Raw genomic sequence first — 25492 nt, 5'->3', positions numbered from 1 at the left:
TGAGCTGATCCCATTTGATTTCCTTATCACGCTGATCTATCGTCAGCATGTTCTGCTGATAAAAATCAAAGACACAAAGAGGTTGGATTATGAATAATGGCAGAGAAGGAAATCTAATCAAATTATACATGGTGTTTAAGCTCTGAACTGACGCTCAAAGACTTCAATGTGACAGTTTACTCTGATAGGCTGGCGTACTCGTTATAAAAACATGTGCATTATATGCTGCATCTTTTATGGTTTGTAGAAACAGTGGGCAAAAAAGGTTAGTACACAAACCACAACAATACACTGCTTAACAAATTTATTAGACCAACCATGGCCCAGTGTAAGGATTATACCGGAGTTGCCCTAAATTAACAGTATTGGTAATTAATGTTGTTATCCATGAAACTTCTAATTTACAGTTTTACAAGCAGAACAAGTAGTAAAATACATTACTTTTTATTAGGATGCTAAATTACTGTTATTTACTTGAATTTCTGAGCAGAAAAATTAGTCTGAGAGGTTGAATGTTAGGCTTAATCAACCTCTGACTTCTCAGAGACGTCCAGAGTGCCTCGAATTTGGGTATAAAAACAGGAATTCAGTCATTTTTAGTTTCTTACAAATATTCACAAATCATTTATTTTTCTCATTGCTTTTCTGGCATCTCGCTGTGAGATTTTATCCATTTCTAAACAAGTTCACGTAACTCCAAGTTCTGCTGAGCTCCATTTGCTGGCGAGATTTTACATGAATATTAGTTTTGATTTCACCTGGGTGCATTTTTTGGTTGTATTTGTTTCTGATTCTGCAGTTTAATATTGTATTTTCATCTCTGCGGCTTTCTGTTTCTGAAGTTTTGCACATGGACTCAAATAAAAACCGACAGCATTCATTAATAGTGTATCTACACCACTGTGATTTAACCTCGTGGCAGCCAATTTATGAACTCTGTAGCTCCAGCATGATGTAGCAGCTTCGCAGAACTAAAAATTGTATTCCCAGCAGCAAACAAAGCTAAATGAATTGCTCCACACATTGAGAATACTGTTAACGTGCTAGCTTTCCAGCAATTGGAAATAACAACATAGCTCATTCCAATTTGTACTACAAGTTTGTCTGATAACAGTCTGTCTTAGACAAACTTCTGACTGAAGTGAGAGCTGAGCACTGTAGCACATCAGACTCAGGGACCAAAAAAAAAGTGAGAGAAAAAATGTGATAATACGAACGTGCGGTCCTTAGCGATGAACCTTCAGAGGATTCTCAGCTGAATCTGCAGCTCTCTGTCCTCGCAGAAATTTGAAGTCAGCCTCACATTACTGTTCTGCTGTTTGACTGCATCTTTACTAATCTAGTTACCTCTGCACTGCACTAAACAGAAGCAGCCAAAAAGAACTGAACTTGTTTTTAACAAGACTACACACACATTTATTTCTGGTGTAAAGTTTGACATATTAGCACGGCAGTCTGTGGGGGTTCTGATCGCTCGAGAGGCCAGACGAGGCACTGCGCGCTTTTGGCATTTTCATATCGGTTGCCGTTGGTTACCGCAAAACTATTATAAGCTTGCGACAGCTTTATAAATTATGAGAGACAAATCCTTTTCTCTAATCAACAGGTTCGTTTGCAGCAACATGACAGTCATGTGTGCTGAGGGAGGAAAACTCTTTCTGCTCACTACATCAGCAGCCCAGCTCGTCTGTAACGTGCTCATTCATGACTAATACTCTCATATCACTGGTCAAATGAGGACTTAACACATATCCATTAACCCGTGTCTCCAGTTATGTTTTATTTGTTGTCTCGATTTTAGCGGCAAACAATGGAGAATGATTCAGTGGATAGTGGGCTGCCTATTTACCGGTGACCTTTTTTCACTCCTACAAGCTGAAGAGGTGTTTTGGATTAAACCTCATGTGTTACACCTTTTTTTTTTTTTTTTTTTGCTTGAGATGAATCAGCATTTAGATCATTTTATAGCCTCAAAAGCATTGGACTGGCTGTTTTTGTTGTTGTTGTTATTTTTAGGAAAAATCTTGTTTTTTGCTGCTTTATCTTTGGCTTGGAATTTGTAATAACTTTAAATTTTACACAATGATAGAACCTAAAAATAAGAAAAACAAACCCCAGATCATTAGGGGGAAAAAGAAGAACTTAAAACTTGAAGCCATAACTGACTGACCAGAGGTGGTGCGGTTCAGGAGGGGGAATCCACAGTGTTTGTGTTAGGGTCAGGCGGCAGGGGACAGATGCTTGACAGGGGTCAGACAGACAGGTCATAAATATGGTGGACAGGCTAATCTGGCCTATGACAAGTAAAGGGCGGATCTGCTGTAATGGGTGATAAATGTCAGAGCCTCCCTGCAGCCTCAGATGAGTGATTGTTAAGCAGCTTCTCTCAGCCCAAAGCTTCCAGCCAGACTGACAAGCAGTAGAGGAAACATTTACACGGACAGAATGGCTTGTTTGGACAACCCCCCACCCCTCCTGCTCCCTTTTCCTTATTGTCGCCATAGGCAAAACGAGAGAGGGGAGATTAATCAGGCTGTTAGCATGTTTGATGGAGAGGAGAGGAGGAATCTGTGTGTGCAGAGGAGAGTGTAAAAGGTTAAAAAAAAGAAAAAAAGAAGACGAGGAGAGTTGTGATTCATCAGGGGTTAGTGATCCACTGAGGAGCAATAATTTTTAAAGTAACAGGCCTTGATTACAATAATGTCCCCATAGCAACTATTATCTTTAATGACTATTATTATTACTGTCATAAAGTGGAGAGTGGAGCAAGTCTTATTGAAATATGGTGTTATGCAACTGCGCTTTTGAACAGTTTCGCTTAAAATCCTGCAACGTTAAACATGCAGACGGACAAATGGCATAAATGAATGTGTGCTTCATAAGGTGAAAGGCATATGAAGACACATATGTATGACTCCATAAAGGTGCTACATTGCACCCAATTCAGTCTGTTTGTGTTATGAAACCTTTATTAGATTTATTTGTCAGGTTTATGTTGGTGCTCGGGTGATGACGGCTGAGTAACAACGTTACAGAGGGGAGCGACTTACATTTGGAGACTCTGGAGACTTTCCTCTTAACCTCACCAGCACCTGAACCGGCACAACCGTCCTCATCGTCACAGTCCCCGCTGTACCGCCCCTCTGCATCGCCGCTTCCTGTTTCAATCTGATCCAGTGAGCCGAGTTTAGGGATCGACTTTCCCTGCAGCAGCTTTTTGAAAAAGAGAGAGAGAGACAGAATTAGGCATTTTTAGTAGAAAAAAATATATACATGACTTGGAATGCTTTTACCTTGAGCTCTGGGTATCTACGAGTATGTATTATTATGACAGTATAGACAACAGGAATGTGAAAAAATCTTGAGCTACCTTCAAAAGAGCCAGACTTCTCTCGAGGCTTTCTTTTAAAGTTTTTCTTTCAAAATCGGCAATTCTCAGAGGAATGTTTTTTTTTATTAAGCCACTTAACTGACTTATGAATCATTCACCTAACTCAAAGGATGAAGCCGGGTAGTGTGTTCATATAACAGACAACTTAGCAAACTACCAATTCTAAATTGTATCTTTAGACAAAAAGACATTTCTTCACGATTTTTTTAGCCGAACCTACAACAGATGCCAAAGAATTCTCAGAGAGCTATCAGCTGAAAACTTTGTAGTCTCTCCAGCGTGTCCTTAAGAAATGAAAAAAACTGGACAAGTGGAGGACGAAAGAAGAAGTGGTTAACTAAAACTAGACTAAAAACTTGATGAGTTAACATTAGACATTGGCTAGAATTTAAAATAAAAAAGATTTGATGAGCTCAGAAAACTAAAATCAAAATTCAGAGAGGAAATACACTTATTTTCAGCTTTTGTTATTTTGGTAAAATCTGTTATCACAGAGGCTTTGATACAAATATTTGAGACTGTGTACAAGACGTTGAGTTAACTGCTTTGAAAAGGACGTGTTTTTATTGTAATACCTGTACTGATTTTCCTAAATCTTGCATCTGGCATATGCCCCGAATACAAAAATCATTAAAAGCACTAAAAACTAACTCTGAAACTCACAAAAACTAAAACGCATCTCAACACAAAAAAATAATACCAAACTTAAATAAAATAACAGCTGATTAGAAAACACAACACTATAATAACTCTGGTGTCTATTGCTGTATTTAAAGTGCGGTGGAGGCAGCGTCATTGTTTTGGGCTGCATGTTAGACACAGATGTACAAAATCTATATCTGACAGAAATCCACTGTCAGATATAGACCCAACATACAATTTTGACTGGGAATGGCTTCATTTTTAGTGATTCAGAACACTCTGCAAGTGCCATTATCTTAGCAAAATATAAAGAAATGAAAGTCAGTTTAAGACTTTTGCACGATACTATAGGTTGTTGGGAAATGGTGGGAAAGATGGGAAAAAAATGTGAGAAGTTGCTCATTATGTTGCCAATCAGCCTGAATCCTCTGGTTAAAAAAAAGAAATGCATAGAGAAACGATGAATCCCCACAGCGACTGCACTGCAGCTGACTTTTGTTTGTAAATAAACACTTCTGTCCTGAATTTTGCAGCGTCCTGATTTTGAATAAGATCTCTAAAAAAGAAATACTTTTAATAATGAATAAATACATAGTAAAATGTCCTTATTTGTTTACTCAGAGATCATCAGCTATAATGTACACTTCACAGAATCCATATATCAGGTGTATGACAGTCGTCCTCCTTGGCCGCAGTGGTCTGCAGGCCAGCTAACCTTTCTGATGCATTGCTGTGCAGCAGAAACCCAACGCCAGGGGAAATGCATTCGCTAATTGGTTCATTTAAATTCATGGTGCGTCACTGGAAACAAGAAAGATTTTTGTGTGTGTGTGTGTGTGTGTGCCTGCGTCCGTGTGTGCACTGATCAAAAAGGTAGTGTCTATGCTAATTAGTTAGTGCTGTGGTTCAGGGCTGGAGAGGGAAGGAGTCAGAGTTGCTGGGAAGGCTGAGCCGGGACATGTGTGCGCTGGTCTGAAGTCTCATCTGCTGACTGGTGACAGGTTAGATTGGAAAATCTAAGCTTTCCCTCCATGTGTGTAATTAGCATGATTTTCTCTCTAATTATGTCAGAAATATGGCCAAATGTTTAATACATTATGAAGAATAATGGGTTTCTGTGTTGCCTGAAATTAGCCTGGTCTGGAGGTTTGAATCTGAAGGAGGCAGAGCACTGCTTGAGGGCTCATTATGTGGAGTTCAAAGGCTGTCAACTCGGAGCCCATTTTTAAAGGAAACAGCATCCAGCAGTAATTAGTCTGCACATGGGAAACAATACACGACTCGAGATTTAAGATTCTATTCATCATCTGCATGGAGTTGAAAGGTTAATGTCTATATATAAATAAGCCCGTGTGCATGTGTGTGGCTGAGAGGGAAAAGAACTGCTTTCTTATACATAATCGGAAGAATTCAAACACATGACCTTCAGTCGTCTCAGGTCACTTCTGTATTCTGCAGAAACTTTTCTGTTCACAGTTTACTCTAATTGATTGGTTTGTCAAAAACTGCAGAGGGTCTGAAACTAAAAATAAAGGCAATAAGCAACACATTTTCTGTACTGTTAGCCAAAGATAAAAACCTGTTAAAAAAATATACTGATCTTCCTCATGAAGTGCAAAGCCAGTGTCTGATATCATATTTCTGTTGTTGTTTAGAACAAACTAGCTGGTGCAGATTTCCTAATTTTATATGAACAGTTTAATTCTTAAGCCAGCCCTCGTTTCTTTATATTTTACTAAGGAAAGGGGAAACAGGTGTGGTGAAACGTGAAAACTTGTATGCAAATACAGTATTTAAGACAAAAACAGTGTTTCAACAATTCTGAGGAATTCTCATCTTCAGGCATCTCGATGGACATTCAAACCTTTTCTTTGGATGCTGCCTTTCGTTCTGTTTTTTCCCCAATTTTTACACACAGCCCCAACATATGTCCAGTTTTGGGAAAAAGCTCTTGGGCAATCACCTTGCTGGTCCATATATAACATTTTATTCTTGTCAAACTGTGTTATCGTCTTTGTTTTTCATAGACTGAAATAAAATGATGCATGACAGATCTTGGCTGTACACGCTCACTGTATAAGACATGTGGCCACTAATTATCAGTCTAGTTCTGATGTAATTTGGCGTACCTCAGCCTTTTCTCCATGTTTTCGGTCCTTTAGAAAGCCTCCTTTTCACTGAGACCATTTCTGATGAAGTTTTGATGACCAGTAGATGGATCAGCTTCATCAGGTTTTTGCTTGATTTTTTACTATTTCTTGAAGTTTTCTTTCTTTTTTGGGCTTGCTACTTATTCATTTGTCTCCCACTTGTCCCATTTCCTGTAATTTTTCAAGGACACACAGCACACCATGCTGAGATATGCCAAGTGTTCAGCTAATAGCTCTTTGGGAATCACCATATTGTTACAAAAATCTTTGGGAGTTTTCAAAGGTTCAACTAAAGAAACAATATCTGTGTTTTTGTGAAAGATAATGGTTTACTATAATCGTTGCTAAAGAGACAACACTTGATCGTCCATTGAGTCAGATATCGTTTGATGCTTGATTGATTCACAAGTTAGTGTTAAGAAGTGGTTTATCAAACAATAAAATTATTCTACAATATAAGGACTGCACTGGCTGCTTTTTCACTCTTTTCAATGTCCAGAGAAACCAGTCTGGCTCCTTGGGAGCAGCATATAAAGAAATGGACGGTGGCTCAAGACTTTTGCACAGCGGTGTACCGTTTTTTATGATGACCACAGTGTTGATTTCAAGTCGATTCCATATATACTTCATCCTGATTCTGCAAACATACATTATATCCACTAATGAAACGAAAAGGCCCCAAAATCTCCACTCCCTGTAAGTTCTCATGTTTTTCAGGAAACTCACTTTTTTTGTAATGAGAGTTTATATTCATGAGCTGTGCTTTCAAGACATCAATACACTTCAAAAAGACCCAATGGTGGTATGGGCTGGGAGCCACAGCAGGATAGGAAAGTCAGAAAGTGCTGAGAGACTGACTGACCCTAAATAAACATACACTAGCCTGCAGCTATAAGCTGGTTTTGGTCTTTTCATGGGATTTGCTGCCAAAAAGAAGAACTGTATATTGCCAGCTATAGGCTGCTGTAAGACAATGATAGGAAAATAATAAGACTCAGATGAAAGCTAAATATAAAAAGGTTAAGGTCAGGCAGTGATAATATGAAAGCAAAACGGCTTAATTTACTTTGTTATTTATAGACATCTTTATTCCTGTACGACAGGGTTTCACTCTCACGTTTTATGTGCTTTTGATGTGCAAAAGCATGTGCGTTTGGTTTTTATAAGGTCACTGGCAGGTGACTCGATTCCCCAAACGGCGCTAATCAATGAATCAAGCCTTATAAGCTAATAATATTTCACAGCTAACTCATTTGTTCCTTCAGCTGAGGAAACATTCATCACGCCTGACCAAGAATGTCAATCAGCGGGCTACTCGATTCTTCTGCTTTTCCTGTGCAGGAAAATAACTGCCCTGCGTTGGATTGTATTGAACAGCCACGCTGCTCTTTCTGAAATACAATGAAGTGAGCCCGAATTGCCTAGCAGTGTTATTAGCCTCTCCTCTGTGAATGACATGAGGTTTTGTCCAGCACTGGCTGGGAGACAGGTGCTTTGATTCGCTCAAACCCATGGTAGCCCCCCTTGGGCAGGCCTCTGGCTGTTACTGGAGTGTGTGGAGAGTTAGAAATGACTAAATAATACCAAGGACTCTGTGCACAAACAAAACTGTCTTTGTCTGAAGCAACTCTGCTACTACACACGTTGTGTGATTTTTTTTTTTTAAATACAAAAGTATCACCAATTCATTGCCTTTTTTCCCCCTTTTCTTTGGAAACTGCACAACAATTTAGAGCCAGTAGAAATGATAAAATTATTTTCTACAAATCCACGCACCATTCCACTTTATTAACAAAAAGAAATTAGAAAAAAATATTAAACAGCAAGTGTGCTACATGGAAACGTTTGGGCTTCCCAGGAGGTCACGGCTTTCATCACGGCTTGCAAACACTTTTTGTAACCAGCTAAATTACAGAATTTTTACCTGCTGCTTCCTGATATGAAATATATCCAAACTTTTGCTTATAACAGCCTGAATCGTGAGGAAAACTGGACATTTATTTACATCAGATTTAGCACTGCTTCATTAATGCATTGCTACTTACTTTAATTAACTAGAGGTGGGCGGATCAATCCGAATATCAATGGTATCGATGCCAACACTAATATTGGTATTAAATCGATACTAGCGCGATAGGATCTCCTCTTCAATAACTCATTATGCAACTCACTGAACTGTGTTAAATAAATAATTATTTTTCTGGGAAATGGAAAAAAACCCCCACCTTAAACATGCACTATGAAAAATGTCTAAACCTTTTTGTTTGACATCTGTTTTTTCCACAGCCTACAGCACATTTAAACAATAGTCATAGAGGAACTTTACATTCGAGGTCTCCAAAAACCCAGTTTCAAAACAGATGAAAAGCTGAAAGGTGTGTTTTGTTGTGTTAACTAATTATTGTGGAAAGAAAGAAAAATCTGTGATTTAGTGATCATCAAACCATGAGGCACTGCTCTCCCCAACATAAGTTCCCTCTATAGTTTAAAAGTATTGGTATTGATACAATAATGGCCCTGTATTTACTTGGTACTGGATCAATACTGAAATCTGCAGGATCCCACAGTCTAATTAACCAGTATAATTAACGACTGTACTTAAAAATCAGTCAGATTTGTAAATCATGTCCTTCTGACAGTCTCACGCCTTCATTTGTCAGCCTGCATTTCTTTGAGGTAACTGGCTGACTTGAAAAACAGGTACAATGTTTGGCTTCTGTGCTATGATCCTAAGTTACACTGTACAGTAAAAGGCTATTATTTCAAAGGGAGAGAGCTGTGCCCAGAGTGGCTGCATCTAACAGGATTCTGTCACAGACAGAAGTTCGGCTAGCGACAATTTAACCGCCAAGCAAAATGGCAAAAAGAAAAAAAAAAGAAAGAGTTCCTTTTGTGGCGTTCTGAACTCGCAGAGTAAAGTAACTCTGCTCTGCTTTTTTAACACAAATTCAGTGAAACGTTTTTCAAGATTGGCAGAAAATATCAGAGGACACGGGATGGCGAGGTGGAAAGCGAAGACTGTGATTATTGCATTCTTAATCGTGGTTTGTTTATTTGTGGGATTTTGTGTCGCTCTCCATTCTGTGCTAAACCATTTGCTTTGGCGCCTTCAGACAGAAACTGGTGTTACGCAATATTCAGAGGCCAGTGCAAGCGCAGCCATGCAGTGATTTAGAAATGGCTTTTTATCTTCAAGTTGCAAAACATCACCTCAGTGACACCGAGGCTCATCCACCGCTCGCTTACCAAAGCATTTTACAAACCAATCAATATCAGAAAAGCAGCAGAAAATGAAACATATTTTCACTGTTGCGGTGACCACACAGCTCCTGTTCAAGGCCCTGAGTTTTAAATTGCATTTAGGAGGAGTTTTATCGTGCATACTCTGCCCGTCTTTTGTTTTTACTACACATGCATATGCGGGGAATATAGACACAAATTACAAAGAATTCGGAAACTCGCATCACAAACAACAGGCGAACACGACAGATTAAGATTCTGCTCTTAAAGTTTCAGTAATGATAATAAGGGTCTGTCAGTAACTCCAGTAATTTGGTCGGGGCTTAAATATCAATATTGGATGGATTCTAATTAAATTTGGTACCAATATTCATTGTGCCCTGAGGTTGAATTTTAAGGAGTGGTGTGATCGCTGGACCATCCTCTAGCGTCATCATAGGGTCAAAGTGTGACCTTCTCCCATACCTTACATCACAGACCTTATGGCCATATAGTCCCTCCACTAAACCTTCAATGCTAATCAGAGGCCTGGCACACTAACGCGACTGTACCTGCTAAACATCGGGATGTTAATATCGTCTTTGTGAGGCTTAAAGCAAAAACTAACCCAACACGCAAATGTGAGGAAATGCTTGTTAGGTTAATTGATGATTCCAAGTTGGCTGCAGGTGTAGATGCGAGAGTGTATCTTTCTTTCTCTCTGTGTGTTGATGTGCCTCTCCAGGGTATACCCTGCCTCTGGCCCTATGTCAGCTGGGAAAGGCTCCAAATTTTCTCACCCATTTCCCCAAAGCGATGAGCCCTGTGAACCGGAAACCAATCTGAGTGCACCACCTCGAAGGATGTCTCAATACCTAAAAATGCATCTGGAGGAGAAAAGAGCAAGGAGAGCAGAGGCCTGCTGCGGGAGCTGTGATCGAGGATGGACAGCTGAATGCTTCACAAATGTAAACCGCTTATCTGAAGAAGGCATGTGACACACAGATGGGACATCCAAATAGGGGCAGGAAGACGAGGTTATCAATAAATATTTCCTTTTAAGTCATTTCAGTTATTTAGGGTCTACTTCATGATCTTTTTGCCTTTCCACGTTTGTGTAATTTTTCAAAAGGTGCACGACATCTGTACATTCGTGTCGCACTGAGGCACATTGTGCATTTGATTAAAAGCAGGCCTGGATCTACAAGTGTCATGAACACTGTTATGCTTATCTGACATCGGAGATAAAATACAGCAGTAGGCTGCGACAAAACAATAAACACAGGATACAGCTGCGCTACATGTCACATTGCTGTCACATTGCTTTTGAAATGACAGCTCAGAAGCAAGGGTGCCTCATTTGTCTGTTGCTTCCACTCCTCCGCTCACATCTCTGGTGGGAAGAACTTTCTATGCTTCCTTCTCATTGAAGAAGAAGAGGCACAGAACGAAACTGAGGGTGTACAGCCTCAAAAGATGATGAAGGGCTTGTTTAGGTGCCTCTTATTTTTACTTATTCTGCAAAAAAAAATGCAGCTGGGGCCCGGGGAGTCCAGGGGTGTCCCGGGGTGTCCCATGGTGTCTGGTACCATATTAGCAGAGGATTCTTTGGGTCCTGTGGGTTGCCAGGTGGAGCCTCCATGGAAAGGATTTGCCCCAGTATATCCCACGGGTGCTTGGGCTATGGGGAGCATGAAGACTGGGTCACTGCCTCGGACACACTTTGTGTCCTTTAACTGTTGAGTGGTGGTTCAGTTTCCTGCTGAGGAGACGGGAGGTGGTGCTTGCCATCGAGGGCGTGCTTATTGGGTGGAGAATCATAGATGTCTTTGCGGGTAGTGCGTGTCAAAGTAACAGCCACATGAAACAAGATTTCCCAACTATAACAACATGATAGCGATGACTATTAATAACTTCATATCAGTGGTTTTAATAATATATTTAATAATAATGTAAATATAGAGTATTACAGGAGTGTGCCAAGGATCCAAAGGCTAGACAATCTTCTGATTTCTTTAACGTGGTCTGAGGAATACTTCTGCAGACATCCTGAAGGTCTTTCAAAGGTTTGTTTTTTTGTTTCGTTTTTTGGAGATTGGCTGCTTTTTTACTTATTTTTAGTCCAGTCCTTGTACGTGACCATTTTCAGAGGAATGGTTGTTTTTAAGCCACTTAACAATGACCCATGTATCATTCGAAGAAAAAAGAAGGCGCAACAGATAAAACAGTATTGTGTCGACACAGAACAGCAAACTTACCAAAGAGCCCATTTTAAATTGGATCTTTAGGCACTTTGTTACTAGCAGCCTGCCACAAAAACACATCATTTGTTCCCCTTTCTTTAGTCGAATCTATAAAAATTCCAAGAATAACACAGCTTTACCATATCGTGATTGACAAAGAGCTGAAAACTTGGCCAAAAGTCTATCTACAGAAGATGAAAACAGAGAGAAAATCCAGCAAAGACCTGACACAGGACCTGAGAGACACATTTGGCCCTTCAGCTGTCCGTCTACTGTTCACTGAAGCCTCATCAGAAATGGCCTCAGTGAAAGGGTGCAAGTCATTCTTAAGGAAGGGAAACAGGGAGAAAAGGCACAAGAACTCGACTGAAAATCGGCGGCCACAGGTCTCATGCAGTGAGTGTGTTCAGGCATCTGTAAAACGCAGTGGAAGCTTGGTCATGGAACAACAGGCAGCCAACATCCGAGGAAGACATTTCAATGTCCTTCCAGAAGTGTGAAGAACTGAAAACTATGTCAAGAAATTACAGGAAAGCTTGCATAAAAGAGTTCAGAATAAAGTTGGTCATAGCAAATATTGATACTCAAGCTCATTGCAGTTGTACAGACTCCATTTTTGCCTTATATACTGTATTTGTATACATGTAAAGTGCTGTACCTATTCCCAGTTTCATAGCATAATCTAAAGGAAGGACAGATGGCCCAAGACTTTAACACAGCACTGTGCACACATACATTTCGGTGTGTTTAGCATCGTCCACTCCACGCCCTTAAAACAGTCCTGGCCGCCTGATGTATTGCATTAAGTTCCACACTCACCACAGTGCACATCACAAACTTCGTCATAACGCCAGCTGCTTCCTCCACCAGCTCAGAAAATCACAACAAAGACTCGAAGTCGTAAGGTGACTTAAACGAGTTGGCATGGGAACCGAGCCTTGGCTTACCTTTCATCACTGCGCCGTACTCTGACTGGCTACATCGCACTATATATGTTGGCAGTTTCAACTGGACAGGACTGAAAACTGCTGCTAAACACAGTGAAGCCTGCCTGAAAAAAAATCGTAAAAAAAATCTGGCACACACTTACGATGGGCTTATGATATCTTCATCACCTGCTGCATAAGGAAAGCCCAAAGCATCATCAAGGACACCAGTCAACCAGCCCACACACTTTTCTCCCTCCTGCCATCTGGAAAACGCTACCGAAGCATTAAATCAAGCAGCAGCTATTTCAAAGACAGTTTCTCCCTACAGGTAGTGAGAATAATGAATACTTCCCACAAACACCCCTAAAAAAAGCTAAAAAAAAAAAAAAAAAAGCACACATACATAAACTAAAACACTACGTAAAGCATGCAGCTCAGAGTTTCATTTGCATTTTCTGAAGTATCACTCAGTTATACTATCTGGCATCGAGGGGGGGCACAAAGTGAGGTTTTATTAAGACGGGTATTGTTTGGCATCTGCCTTTGGAGTAAATGTGACTGAAGCAATTGAAGCAAATAAAAAATAAGAACTAATTAAACTCTGGCTGCAGCTTCATTTGTTTGACCTGCGCCGTCTTTAAAACGCGAAACCATGGTTTCAGCGAGCGCTACGCAGACAGCAGAAAATGTCACCGCGATGCTGTCAATTTTCACTCAGCTGTCAACTCCAATTTGTGACCTCGCACCATTAAGGCACGCACTTTAGCTGCATCTACAGTAATGGAAAGAGGTGACTGCCATGTTACAGCATCTTGTAAATGTTAGGGCATTATCACTATATTTATCCTGCCTACACAACCACTCAGTCTGCATTTCACAGACCAAAGTACAAGCACTCCCCAAAAACACTGCCAAAGAATTCAAAGTTTCAGGTAAACTGTCACAGACAACTAAAAGCATTTCATCGCCGGATCGCCGCTCGTGTACAGGGTACATTTCCTAAAGAGGTGCAGGGTGTCATATGGCAACATGAATCACACCTTCAGACATCCAAGCAATGAATCAAGCCCTGTGCAGATTTTTAAGCTCATTAGTATTCCCTTTGAACATGTTCTGCTATCTGTAAATAGAGGGTGGAGGAAGAGATCTTACAATGATCATTTTTGCCAGTCAGAGCAGGGGGGAGAAAAAAAGTGTCAGTGTGCGAGTCGGCTCCCGAGACACTCGCTGTCATCGCCCATCTCCCTCTCGTCAGCAGCGGCGCTGACAGTGTGTTTATGCAGAGCAAGTGCATCAGCGACAAAGAGGCAGCGGGTCAGCGATTGAGTGGTCAGAGCAGATATTAGACTACAAAGTGAATATTATCATTCAAGTTAAGCTCTCCTATGAGTCAACTTTAAAAAAAAAGACACTGCTGCCAAAAATGATAATGCATTATTTATTTATTTATTAAGTCGCTTTATTTAGCCACTTTGTTAGGTACACCTGTTTAACCACCTTTAAACACAAATATCTAATCAGCCAATCACATGACAGCGATTCACTTCATGTAGGCATGAACAAGATGACACTCTAAAGTACATTTAGGAATATGTAACAAAGGGGATTTAAGCGACTTGGAATGCGACATGGCTCTTGGTGCCAAGCAGGAGTAATTCAGAAACTGCTGCTCTGCTGGGATTTTCATACACAACCATCTCAAGACTTTACAGAGAACGATCCAAAAAAGAGAAAATATCCAGTTAGCTGCAGTTCTGTGGTCTCAGACATCAGAGAAGAATGGCCAGACAGTCAGAGAGGCAACAATATCCCAAATAACCACTCATTACAATCAAGGTATGTACAGAAAATAATTTCTGAGAACACAACACGTCGAAACTTGAAGCAGGTTGGCTACAGCAGCAGGAGATGACACCGGCTACCACTCCTGTCAGGTAAGAACAGGAAACTGAGGCTTCAGTTTACACATGCGCACCAAAATTGGATAACAGAAGATTGGGAAAATGTTGCTTGGACTGAAGAGTCTTGATTCCTGCTGCAACATTCAGATGGTAGGATAGGAATTTGCCAGAAAACAAAATGAATCTGCATGGTGAAGTATTAAATGTGAACAAGGCGTACCTAATAAATTGTCCAGTTACTTGCAATGTCCCTGCAGTCATAAGTAGCTGTTCTAAAAGTTCACATCTGTTATAGAAAACAGTTCAGCTTTAATGAAATACTAAGGATAAGCACTGTTACTGTAGCTGACAGCATTAGGTCACTATATTTGAAATGAACACTGTATTTGCAGAACGCGCTCCTCCACAAACCAAATCAACTACACGCAAACGCGATTGAGAGGTGGCTCTTAAAATTTGGCATGAACGTGAATTCAAATTAAAAAGCATGAATTATTCATGTGTGATTTTGGAGGACTTTGCTGTGCTGCAGAACTTGAATTTCACAACCTATGTCCAAGTGCACAAAGAGGATTATGCTGCTGTTGCTTAAACTATAATCACATACATTCACTTAAGATAAACTTATCTGTGGGTAGGCAGCTTAGCCGGATTTGTCTTTGAATGTTTTAAACACCTTGTGTGGGTTAAAAAAAAAATCATTATCCTGCAGGTTCTGGGATTTTTCTCTAATTAAGACACACTTGCACAGTAATGACATTTATGACTTTACACACTCCCTCCTAAGCTGCAACAGGAATTAAGTGGATGTGTTGTGTTAAAAAAAATCATCTTGAGACTTGAGGATAATGGTAATAAATAAGATTGGGTTTAATCCCAAACCGGACTTTCAGATGCTGCATTTTGCTATACGCGTTCAGGAGCACAACAAATAAAATGTGAATATATTCACAGTGTTAATCCTTTGGACTAAGAGGAGAGACGATATGAATAATTCACAAGCAAAACTGCTGGTCAACCACCACATCAATGGCTGGTAAATAATTCAGCCGGCAGAGTGGGTGAGGAGCTGCTTGCCCCTGATTTTGATTGAGAGACACAGGGACAGAGCCTACTTATAGATTCTTGATGGGTTTTACCACATCAAGAGGAGAGGACAGGCAAGGAAGGAGAGGAGCCCACAAATAATTCATAGGAAAGAGCTGCTGATGAGCAAGATGATGAAATCTAGAGTTTGTACACTCAGATTGTATGATGAATTTGTCAATAGATGCATTGCCGTTTTGTGTTTTCTGCGGTCTCGGGTGCAGAATAGTAATGATATATTTCCATTTGGTCCCAAAACTCGGAGAAGCTTCTGTGCTCTGGTTAGTCAAGGTCAGGGGCAGATGAATGAAAACATTTCTGATATGTAGATTGAAAACATGAAAATCAACATTTGCATGGCTACATCACTCTTATCCTCATACAAATGCCCAACAGCAGCGTCTTTAAAGATAATAGAATGCCACCTTTTGCCTTTATCCGTATTTCAGTGTACACTTCCTTCTTTCTCTAGAAAAGAGATTCCGGGATTTACCTGCACATGTGCATACTTGAAGACAAGTTTCATCATATTAAGTTAACCCCCACTATAATGATTTGCATAATGCTGTTTTATGTAGTGGATATGCAGATGTGCACACAGCCACTCGTGTGTACACTGCAATAAATAATTGATGTTTCTGCTGGTCACAGACTCATCCCTCAACACACAAACACACACAGAAATTCAGGATCAGCATTTAAAAGTGACTGAATTTGAAATATGAACCCAAATATCCTTCCCAGGACCAAGTCTCCTTTTTAAAAAGCCACACTGGCTGTGAATCACAGCCACTTCTTAGCACTCCCTGGTGTGTAAAACCATGCTGCATGCCTCATAACATAGGCGATCAGCACATGAAATGGTAGAGAAATAAAATCTGACAGTTTAAAATGAATGCCTGATGGCAATTCAGGTCATACACTCTGGCTGACACTTGTGCCGCACTTCAGCAGCTAATGACATGCCAATCAGAACTATTTGCAAATCAAGTCCCAGCCAGATGATAATAACTAGACTGAAGGATTGTGAATGCACAAGCTGCTAGATGAATCGTGCCAGATGTATAATTTAAAGTTCTTAGATACAAGATCATTTGTAAAGTTTTACCTTCCTCCATTGCCGACTACAACGAAAACACACACAGTTTCCATATTTCTCCTTTCTCAGAAGTAAAAGCACAAGCCCTTAAGATGCCATTTTGCTCTCTTACAAATTTGCTGCTTCAGAAAGTCCGAGCTCAACATTTTAAGTGTGATTGTCTGAACATTTGTATCAGCCAGCCTCCCTAACAAGAGAGTTTCCCTGAAAACATAAAAGACAGCTCATTTCCGCAAGTTCTCATCCTGAAAGCGGAGACACAGTAGGGGAAATTTATGGCAAAAATTCAATAATGTGCTTTACAACACCCAAAGTGGGAAACATGTGGCCCTGATGCAAGCGCAGGGCTGATGTTTAACTGTGTAATGGATGGTTTCTGTATTAATGATATAGGTACTATGAGGAATAAAGGTAAGGTTTCTTTCAAGTGCTCTGGTGAGATGACATGCACGCCGAATCAAGCCATAAATAAAGCTTTGCAAATGCAAAGCAGAAGGATAACATGTAAGAATAAAAAAGGCTTTTGGGGAAAAGTCTCCAAACTATTTTTTTCCCTTGAGACTGAACTTGTAATTCTATACAAGCAGATTTTACAGCCCAGTCAACACTGAAACTCCAGTAATGCTTTACTTCCTCATTCATTTAGGGGCCTGGTCTCGTTAGCCTGAAGTAAGTGCCCAGAGGCATTTCCAAGATAGGTGTTGAGTGGCAAGGCTTACTTCCAGAAGGACTTTGATAAAACTAAAAAGCAAAGTTGACTGAAGTGGCTGTGCCATAGATTGACTAACTGAGTATTTTCTTTCCTTTTTTAAAAAGCACTGCAACACCCACACTGCTGAACATGAAGGAAAAACACTGAAAAACATGTCTGTCAGTTAAATATCTGAAAAAGCATGCTTGACAACAGGTTTTTAATTCTGCTGATTACTGGAATTATTGTGTAAAAAATATCAATTAGCTTGGCTGGTAGAATAAATTACAGGCTGTGGTGGGTGCTGCAGGTAGAATGTACTCTGATAGATTAGTTATTAACTGATTTTGCTAGCTAAATCCTTTATGTATCTAACTGACCACCTTACATCCATATTACCTTGTATGTGCATCTCCACTGAAGTTCTGCTCTCAAATGGATTATTAACCGATTCTGCCCCTTTTTTGCATCACACTGGTTTGTACTGATGGATTCCCTGCTGCACTAACCGTGTAAAATAAAATACTGGCAGCTGCCAGTGCTACCCTTAGCCTCCTAGTAGATCCACCTGTGGTATCCAAGGTGATTATTGGAAAATTTGACCTGAGATTCAAACTCATGTGAGATTTTTAGTAGATTTTGAGTATTTGATGAATTTCAAAATCCTACGTTGATTTTCAGAAAATTCGACCTCTGACCTTGACCTTGAGGCCTTGAGGACGCCACTGGTCTAAGATTTTTAGTTGATGGTGTCATTTGGAAATCCTCTGCCACCCCATTCTCGGGTTATTGTATTCAAAATCTTGGATGTCCACGCCACCCACCCAAACCCCTGGCGGGATAACCACAATTCCCCATGAACCTCTTACAGCTGAGGGGTAAAAAAACAAAAAAGTCCCCATGAAATCCCTGCTTTGAAGAAAAGGGAGGAGTAAAGGTATAAATCAAAATCTATATTTGGAGACTGATATTCAAGTCTGGACACTTTTGAGACCTTTTGGTCTTCTGTCGCTATTTGGATAGATTTGAAAATGTCATAGTTTGAGTTAGAATAAACTCTCTAGAAGCTTCTCTCTTGTCATGAATAATGAAATCCAACCTCATCTAACATAAGATTTGTAGCACCAAGTTAAAAAAAAAAAAGAGGTTACAGCCAAGATATGTGCTAACTGTATTTTCAAGGTGTTTAAAGCTTCTGCAGTCAGAAAGCTGGTTTAGATGATCTGAATGGCTGTTCAGTCGCTTGCCATTGTTAGTTTTTATACACATCGTGTTTTGCTGCAATCACTATTTGAACAACAATGTTGGCATTTCTATTTTTCAAGATCTTTTCAGTAGTAAATCACAGTGATGCAATACGTTGTGAAAAACAGTCTGAATATTGTCTGTACTGTAGCTACTGAAATCTCTACATACAGGAAAGCAGTAAGGAGAAAGCATAGGCAGTGATATGTTATTATTTTTAACTAATATAAAGCAATAATAAAGCACTTCCATTGAGAATTAGTCTGACTCAGTTTAACTTTTACTAAATGTGTCGGTGCAGTTTTTTCTTCTTGTTTTTTGGTTCATTTACTTATATCTTGAATTCATTGAAACAAAGCCCGATAAAAATCTAAAAACAGGACTGATGTAGATGGTTCCTATCGTGACTACACACGAATAGGCAGGGGTCAGCATTTACCCTGCTGCATCAGCACAGAATCTGTATTTTTATTTCGTCTGCATGTGCCGGAGGCTGTGCTGGCACACACCACGAAGACTTGGCGAACAGAGCGTGTGCAGAAGGGCAAATGTTGTATTTAAACACGAGTAGGTTTTAACTACAAAAATCAGACTGTCGAGGGCTCTCCTTTCCACATAAAACTGCTTATTGAACAGCCATCACAGTCAACCAGACACTTGTGGAACATCTAGAATTGGCCAATTTAAAATTGACTTTAGGAAGCAAAAGTAAAGGGGAAACTGGCAGCACAATTTCAAAGCTGGAACGCGACGTCGCCAAGTTTGTCCTGAATTACTGGAGACTGATGTCTCCAAGAGCCTGATCAAGAGGCGTCTTTTGCTTTCTGTATTACTTCTGCTTTATCTGTTCAAATATGTACATTTTTGGAGAAAGTCACAAACGCACTTTCCCCTCTGTATCCTTCCACGTTCGCAATCAGACTTTAGTTTATGGTCCGCTTAGCCAAACGAGCAAACTAATTAATGTCACGAAAATTTTTGCTGATCACGATAACAGCATTTGTTTTCACACTTTAGTGGAAGACTATTTGCTTTATAGCGAAAATGATATTATTAGCAGCAAACACAAAAAGGCGTCTGTGTTTAACTCTGTTTAATTAACAGAAAAACTTTTATCGTCTGGCATTTTATCTGGGTACTATTCATACTCCCTGGGACTCGGTGCCATCTGTGATTTGCTAACATTTATGTGCTGTGTAGTCAGCGTCGATATTCTTGAAACACCTGAGCGAGTAAAGGAAGCTTTGTTCCAAGAAACACGTTTGTGGGCAGAGTTGTCTGAACATTTTATTGCACAAATGATGTTCATCAGACTCACGCTGACCCGCAGATCTGAAGTAGGCTGCGATGTGTCAACACGTTTTTCAGCGGTCTGTCTCATACAGGTCACGCGGTAGATGCATATTTTAAAGTATCCCAGATGTTTACACATGAGGCGAGCTGCTTACATTTCATTTGCACCATAAACTTGCAAACATGGCCCAATATGTGTTTTTACATATGTCCTTACTGAGGAGGACACAAAACTTTAAAACACATTTTAAGAGAAGCCATCCAATAGCTCTAAAGCATTTCATTCAAAACCGTGAACTGCACACCTCAATGCCTCTTTGTGACAGCTGATGAGAGCAGTGGATACCGCTTGTGCATGCTAAAAAAAATTGTTTTACCAGGATGCTGCAATGGTGCCTAACTCTGTACGCAAAACTAACTGCAATCTCACAATGTATTTTTTAAGCTTCAGACTAGAGATGTCAAATTCATTTCATATCAAGAGGTCTAAGGAGCTTGGAAAGAAAAGCGTCTGGACTTCTTTAAGTTGCTTGAAGACGTTTCACCTCTCATCCGAGAAGCTTCTTCAGTTCTAGGGTCAAATAATGGAGAGTCCAAGATTTAAACTCTGTTTGAGTGGACATGGACCCCCTATTGATCCTCTACCTAATCACCCGAGCCAAGGTATGAAAACGGCTGTAGGTCACAATCAGCAAAGGTTTCGAGTTAACCCACTGTGAAACTAGCCCTACCCTATCATGTGATTTACTGAGGTCAGATGGCCCAGGATGTGAGTGGGCGTTAAGGCGTCTGGGAAGGAATCTCAAAACTGGATTATAGATGGCAGACAGTTGGTGTGGTAAACCATCGCCTTTCTTCAAAGATGGTCGTTCACAGTGGACATAGATGGTTTCTTTCATATGAAGAGCCACATACAGCCCACTTTGATCTTAAGTGGGCCAGACCACTGAAACTCCCCTTTCAAATGTGCAGTTTAACTCCCCTGTTAAAATGCACATTTAATCTCTGAGACAGCTTAATTGTCTTAGATTTTCCATGTGATATAGAAACTCTGCTACGGTAAAAGAAAGAAATCTGTCAGCACGACTCTTTGGGCTTAAATTTTAAAAAATGTGTAAAATTACAGAAAAAAAAAATCACATGGCTCATTGCCCAGACTGTCCTGTAATTATAAACAGAAAGTTTCGGTAAATTCACAGAAAATGTCCCTTTTTTTGGATCCATTGTAAAAAACAAAAAAAAAAAACCAGAAGCTTATATTGTCATAGTGAGAGAACAGGAACTTTTCTGTTATTTAATAGCTTATCTGTTTTTTAATTACTGTGCTATAGTATGAATTATTTATGCTCCCTGTCATATTTTCCAAAGGCAGATTGGAGTCTGTGCCAGGCTGCTTCTGGTCCCTGGACCTTATGTTTGACACCCTCGCTTTGGACATTACTCACTGTACATCATCACTGCATGTTGCAAAGCTGCTTTGGATTCAAATTGATCAACGTTCACGCTAATTTTATTGAGTAAGTTCTGTAAATATATTTATTTCAGTAATTTAACAACTGGCTTTGTTTAAAAACAGCCAGCAGCCACCGAATTTAGTTTATTCCAACACTGGCACGTTAGAAATTCAAATATAATTGAAATAACTAACTTTTCACAGAACTCTCATTTTTATTGTTCCAGAGATTTTGTCTGAAATGTAAGATCGTACAAAGACAGATTATTATTCAAAAACAAAAGAAAAAAAAACTGTGACTCTGAAATGACACCTCACATTGTGTGCATTTCCTGAAAATCAGATGTACCTCAGTAAGTTTCTTCACACGCCAAAAATTTGATTATCAGATGAGAGAGTAATGTGATAATGAGCTACATGTCAGTGTTGTGCCCAAGTGTCACTTTTTATCACTGTTTGTGATGCCACAAATGAGGTCACAGACTTTCTCCTTTTTAAAACGCGGCATAAGGAAGAATACAAGTGACACTTGAAGAAAAAGGAGAAAAGAGACGAGGAAGAAACTAAAGAGAACCAGCATTTTTCACCATATAAACAAACTGAACAATTAGTCATTGGTATATTTCACAGGGAAAAGCATAAAAATCAATTTAATTTTTATAAATCAATCACACTATAAAGCATCTTTTTAGTACTTTAAATAGAAATCAACATTTAAACTTAGATAGCATTAATAACAATTAATAGACTCAGCAAAAATTAGTTGATTAATCAACGTCTTTAAATATCAATCCAGCCAGCACTACTTCAGTTCTGTCTTGATCAAACTGAAAGAGACTGAAGAGCACAACTTTCCCTTCCATATGCACATACAAAACCTGAAGTAGACAGCACAGCAGCAAAAACACCCCTAAAGCAAAGAATACAGCAGGCATCAACAAAAACAGGCATAACTCTAAAAAGGATCTAGGGTGGAGGTGGGTTTCAAAGCAGCTTGCACAGGAAGGTAAGTAGTTTTTCAGCAGCTTAAATAAGTAACATATAAGACTCGCCAGCTGGATGCACAGAATGGTATCAGCTGATCCACAAGCCTATGTGCATTATCAGCAGTTATCAGCTGTGCAGTTGTTAGGGTTCACTTGACTTTCGGGCAGGCCTGAACTGCAGTTATGGTCAGTTTATAAACTGCCAAATATAAAGTAGTCTAGGCAGTATGGCTCTGTTCTGGGGCCACCTCTCCTTATATATGTAAGTTGGGGGTAAAACCTGAGCACAGCAGTGAAGACCCTCTTAAACAACACCCAGCACTTTCACAAGGTTGCATGGAAGGCCGGGGGAAAAGTGAGCAGCAGCACAGACCTCCAAATGGCAGTGCAAAAAGCCTGTTTAAACAACGCGACATGCTGTAAGACCAACTGAATTCACACAGATTTCCTGCTCTTAGGTAACATAGCAGTGATGTAACATGTAGGTATTTATGCACACGCAGTAGAAGCTAAAACTGGGAAAGATGGCAACTCATTGGCTTAATTAGGGAAGCTGCCAGCGACTAAATTACCAGTCAATTAAAAGTCAGTAAGACTCTAAAAACAATCAAAATTAAACGTAAACTAACGAATTAGATCTACATGTAGGAGTCATCTGAAGCAGCTAAACAGCAAATCCTCAAATATACTCATATTTGAAATGCTGCTGAAAATTTTTGGCTTTCTGCACAGTGCAAAAAAATTGCAGACATAACTGTTTGTATCGATCAAAGTACTGCAGAACCACATGGCTACCATCGGTCCTGCTTTCACTTTAGCCTCTTTACAATGAGAGATTTATGCTGCCGAGTATATTGATTTCAAAAGGTGATCAAGTCCCTTAATTAGAGATCCCTTAAGGTCTATTTAGGTTGTCTTACTATCTATTCATTCTCTTCCACTTATCCAATTCAGGGTCGCAGGGAGGGGCTGGAACCTAACACACAAAGAGAAAAACAACACTCACACTCGCACCTATGGGCAATTTAGAATCACCACTTAACCTCACTAACTGCAGATTCGAACCCAGGACCTTCTTATTACGCAGCAATACTGACCACCGTGCTGCCTCGGTGTCAAACTACATGTATGCCATTTTTTTATGCACTGCACAGAGAGCCAAAAATTTCTGCAACATTTCAAACATGAACATATTTGAAGATTAAATGTGCTTAGCTCAAATGACTCCTACATGCAGATCTGTTAGAGTATGCTTAATTCTGGCTATTTTTAAGACTCTTTCTGACTTTTAATTGACTTTTAACGGAGTCAAATGACCAAAACAATTTACTGCAGATTTAAGCAGTGTGTTTTTGCAAAGTCAAAAGTACAGCATGATTCTTGCAACTGTCGCCAATGTTTCTGTTTATCGTGTTGTTGTTCCGTTTGCTAATCGTTTTCTTATGAATGCTTCTCATCCTTAGGTCTCGCTTGTAAAACAGACACCCGAGAGACAATCTTAATGAGAGTGGCTGATGAAATAAAGATTTCATTATACAAATGCGCCACCGTTAGACACAAATCTTTAGCTATATGTCATGAAGCTGATGATATTACTGAAGATCAATCTTGCAAACTGACAGAGATACAGAGGATTCAATGAGCAAAACGCTGATCATCGTTTGGTTTTTAATTCTGGCTGAGTCTAAGACAGCAGACTGACAAAAAAACAAAAAAGTGTGCTAAAATAGCCGAGTGTACTACATATAGGATTTCAAGTTACATTAACTCAGCGGATTATGAATGACTGCATAATATAGGCTCAGCCGCTGATCATCCGTTTCATACTTACTTGGCAGCAGAAAAACAATTTCTGAGTCTTTCTCCATTAAATAAAACATTCACAGAACCACAAGGTCACATAAAGAAGAACATTTAAGATGCCAGCAGCAAAAAGGCACACACCAAAAAATAAATACATGGTGAATGTCAACGAGGCAGATCAGGGACTCTCAAATGGTTATGATATAGATTTATGTGTTCTGACATCCCACAGATGGTGTGAATTAGTCAGAGAGGGGGTGCCAGCATGAGGTCAAGAGAGATGACCTGGCCTTCAGCCTGCCACTTGGGAAACCAAAGCAACAGACATGTGAAGCTGCCGCTGCTGCAGTGGAACAACCCAAAGGGAAGCTATGGCAGCTGTTATTGGAGCTGCAGAAGAGAGAGTGCTCCCGTAAACTGTTCTAATCTCATCATCGTCAGAGATAAACAGCACTGAAAGGAGCCACAGCAGCACAAACGTGCATAAAAGCAGAGGGGGTGATAGAAAAGCTACATTGATTTTGACAAAGAGCAGAAAAAGAATTGTGTAAATATAAGGACACACAAAGCGGATCAAATGGGTTTCTAAACGTGTAATGATTGATTTTTTTTCCCATTCATTGCCTAGAAATGATTTTGCATTTGAGAATAGTTTTCAATAAGCCAGTGCTTACCGGTAATATGAAGGATGATATAAATGAATTAATTTGTTGAGAATCAAAGGTAGAGGCCTTCAGCTTTACGAGCAGCTAACAAAGGACGCCTACCGTAATGTCTCATAAAGGTGCCAAGAAGCACAGAGAATTACCAGATTGCCTCAGGAGGCAGTTCCCATATGTCTGACAGAGCGAGGGGTGGGGATGTCGACTTTAAAGGAAGGGAGAGACCCATTTAATGATGAAATCATAAAATCCTGTGTAAATATGTACAAAGCACGAGCGGCTCTCACCTGATTGATGTGCTTGAGCTTGTCAATGATCTGATTTATGACGGGGTCAGCTCCTTTCACTTTGACTTCGGGGTTGGCGATCTGAGCTTTGATTCCGTTTCCGACCACACGGAGAGTGTAGCTGTGAACACAAGAACAGAGGACAGAGGGTCTGTAAGTATATTCAGATGCCTTCCAGTCATTTTAAATAATACCAGTGAGGTACATTTCACAGATAATTCATATCATATAGTTTTTATAGCACTTTTTACCTGTGCAGCATTTACATGTCTTGCATAATGTCCAACATATTGAAACAATTTCACACATTTTCATCAGCCGATTTACAGACGTCACCACGTCTCACAAGAAACATGCAGCTCATAATGACATCTGATGATCTGCAGTGTTATGTAAAAGTCTTGAGCCACCT

General features: G+C 39.8%; 1 protein-coding gene across 1 annotated transcript in view; it reads right to left on the bottom strand.

Annotated features, from left to right (window-relative positions):
• gpc5a (glypican 5a) overlaps nt 1-25492 on the bottom strand; it is a 140449-nt gene that overhangs the window by 44846 nt on the left and 70111 nt on the right. Inside the window, exons 7-8 of the mRNA XM_031729608.2 lie at nt 25081-25201; nt 3051-3213 (exon numbers count right to left, since the gene is read on the bottom strand). Coding sequence (XP_031585468.2) covers nt 3051-3213; nt 25081-25201 — 284 coding nt within the window. The remainder of the gene's footprint in view (nt 1-3050; nt 3214-25080; nt 25202-25492) is intronic.

Source organism: Oreochromis aureus, linkage group 1, assembly GCF_013358895.1.
Source record: "Oreochromis aureus strain Israel breed Guangdong linkage group 1, ZZ_aureus, whole genome shotgun sequence".
Lineage (NCBI taxonomy): Eukaryota > Metazoa > Chordata > Actinopteri > Cichliformes > Cichlidae > Oreochromis > Oreochromis aureus.
This window is presented reverse-complemented; position numbering and strand designations above follow the sequence as displayed.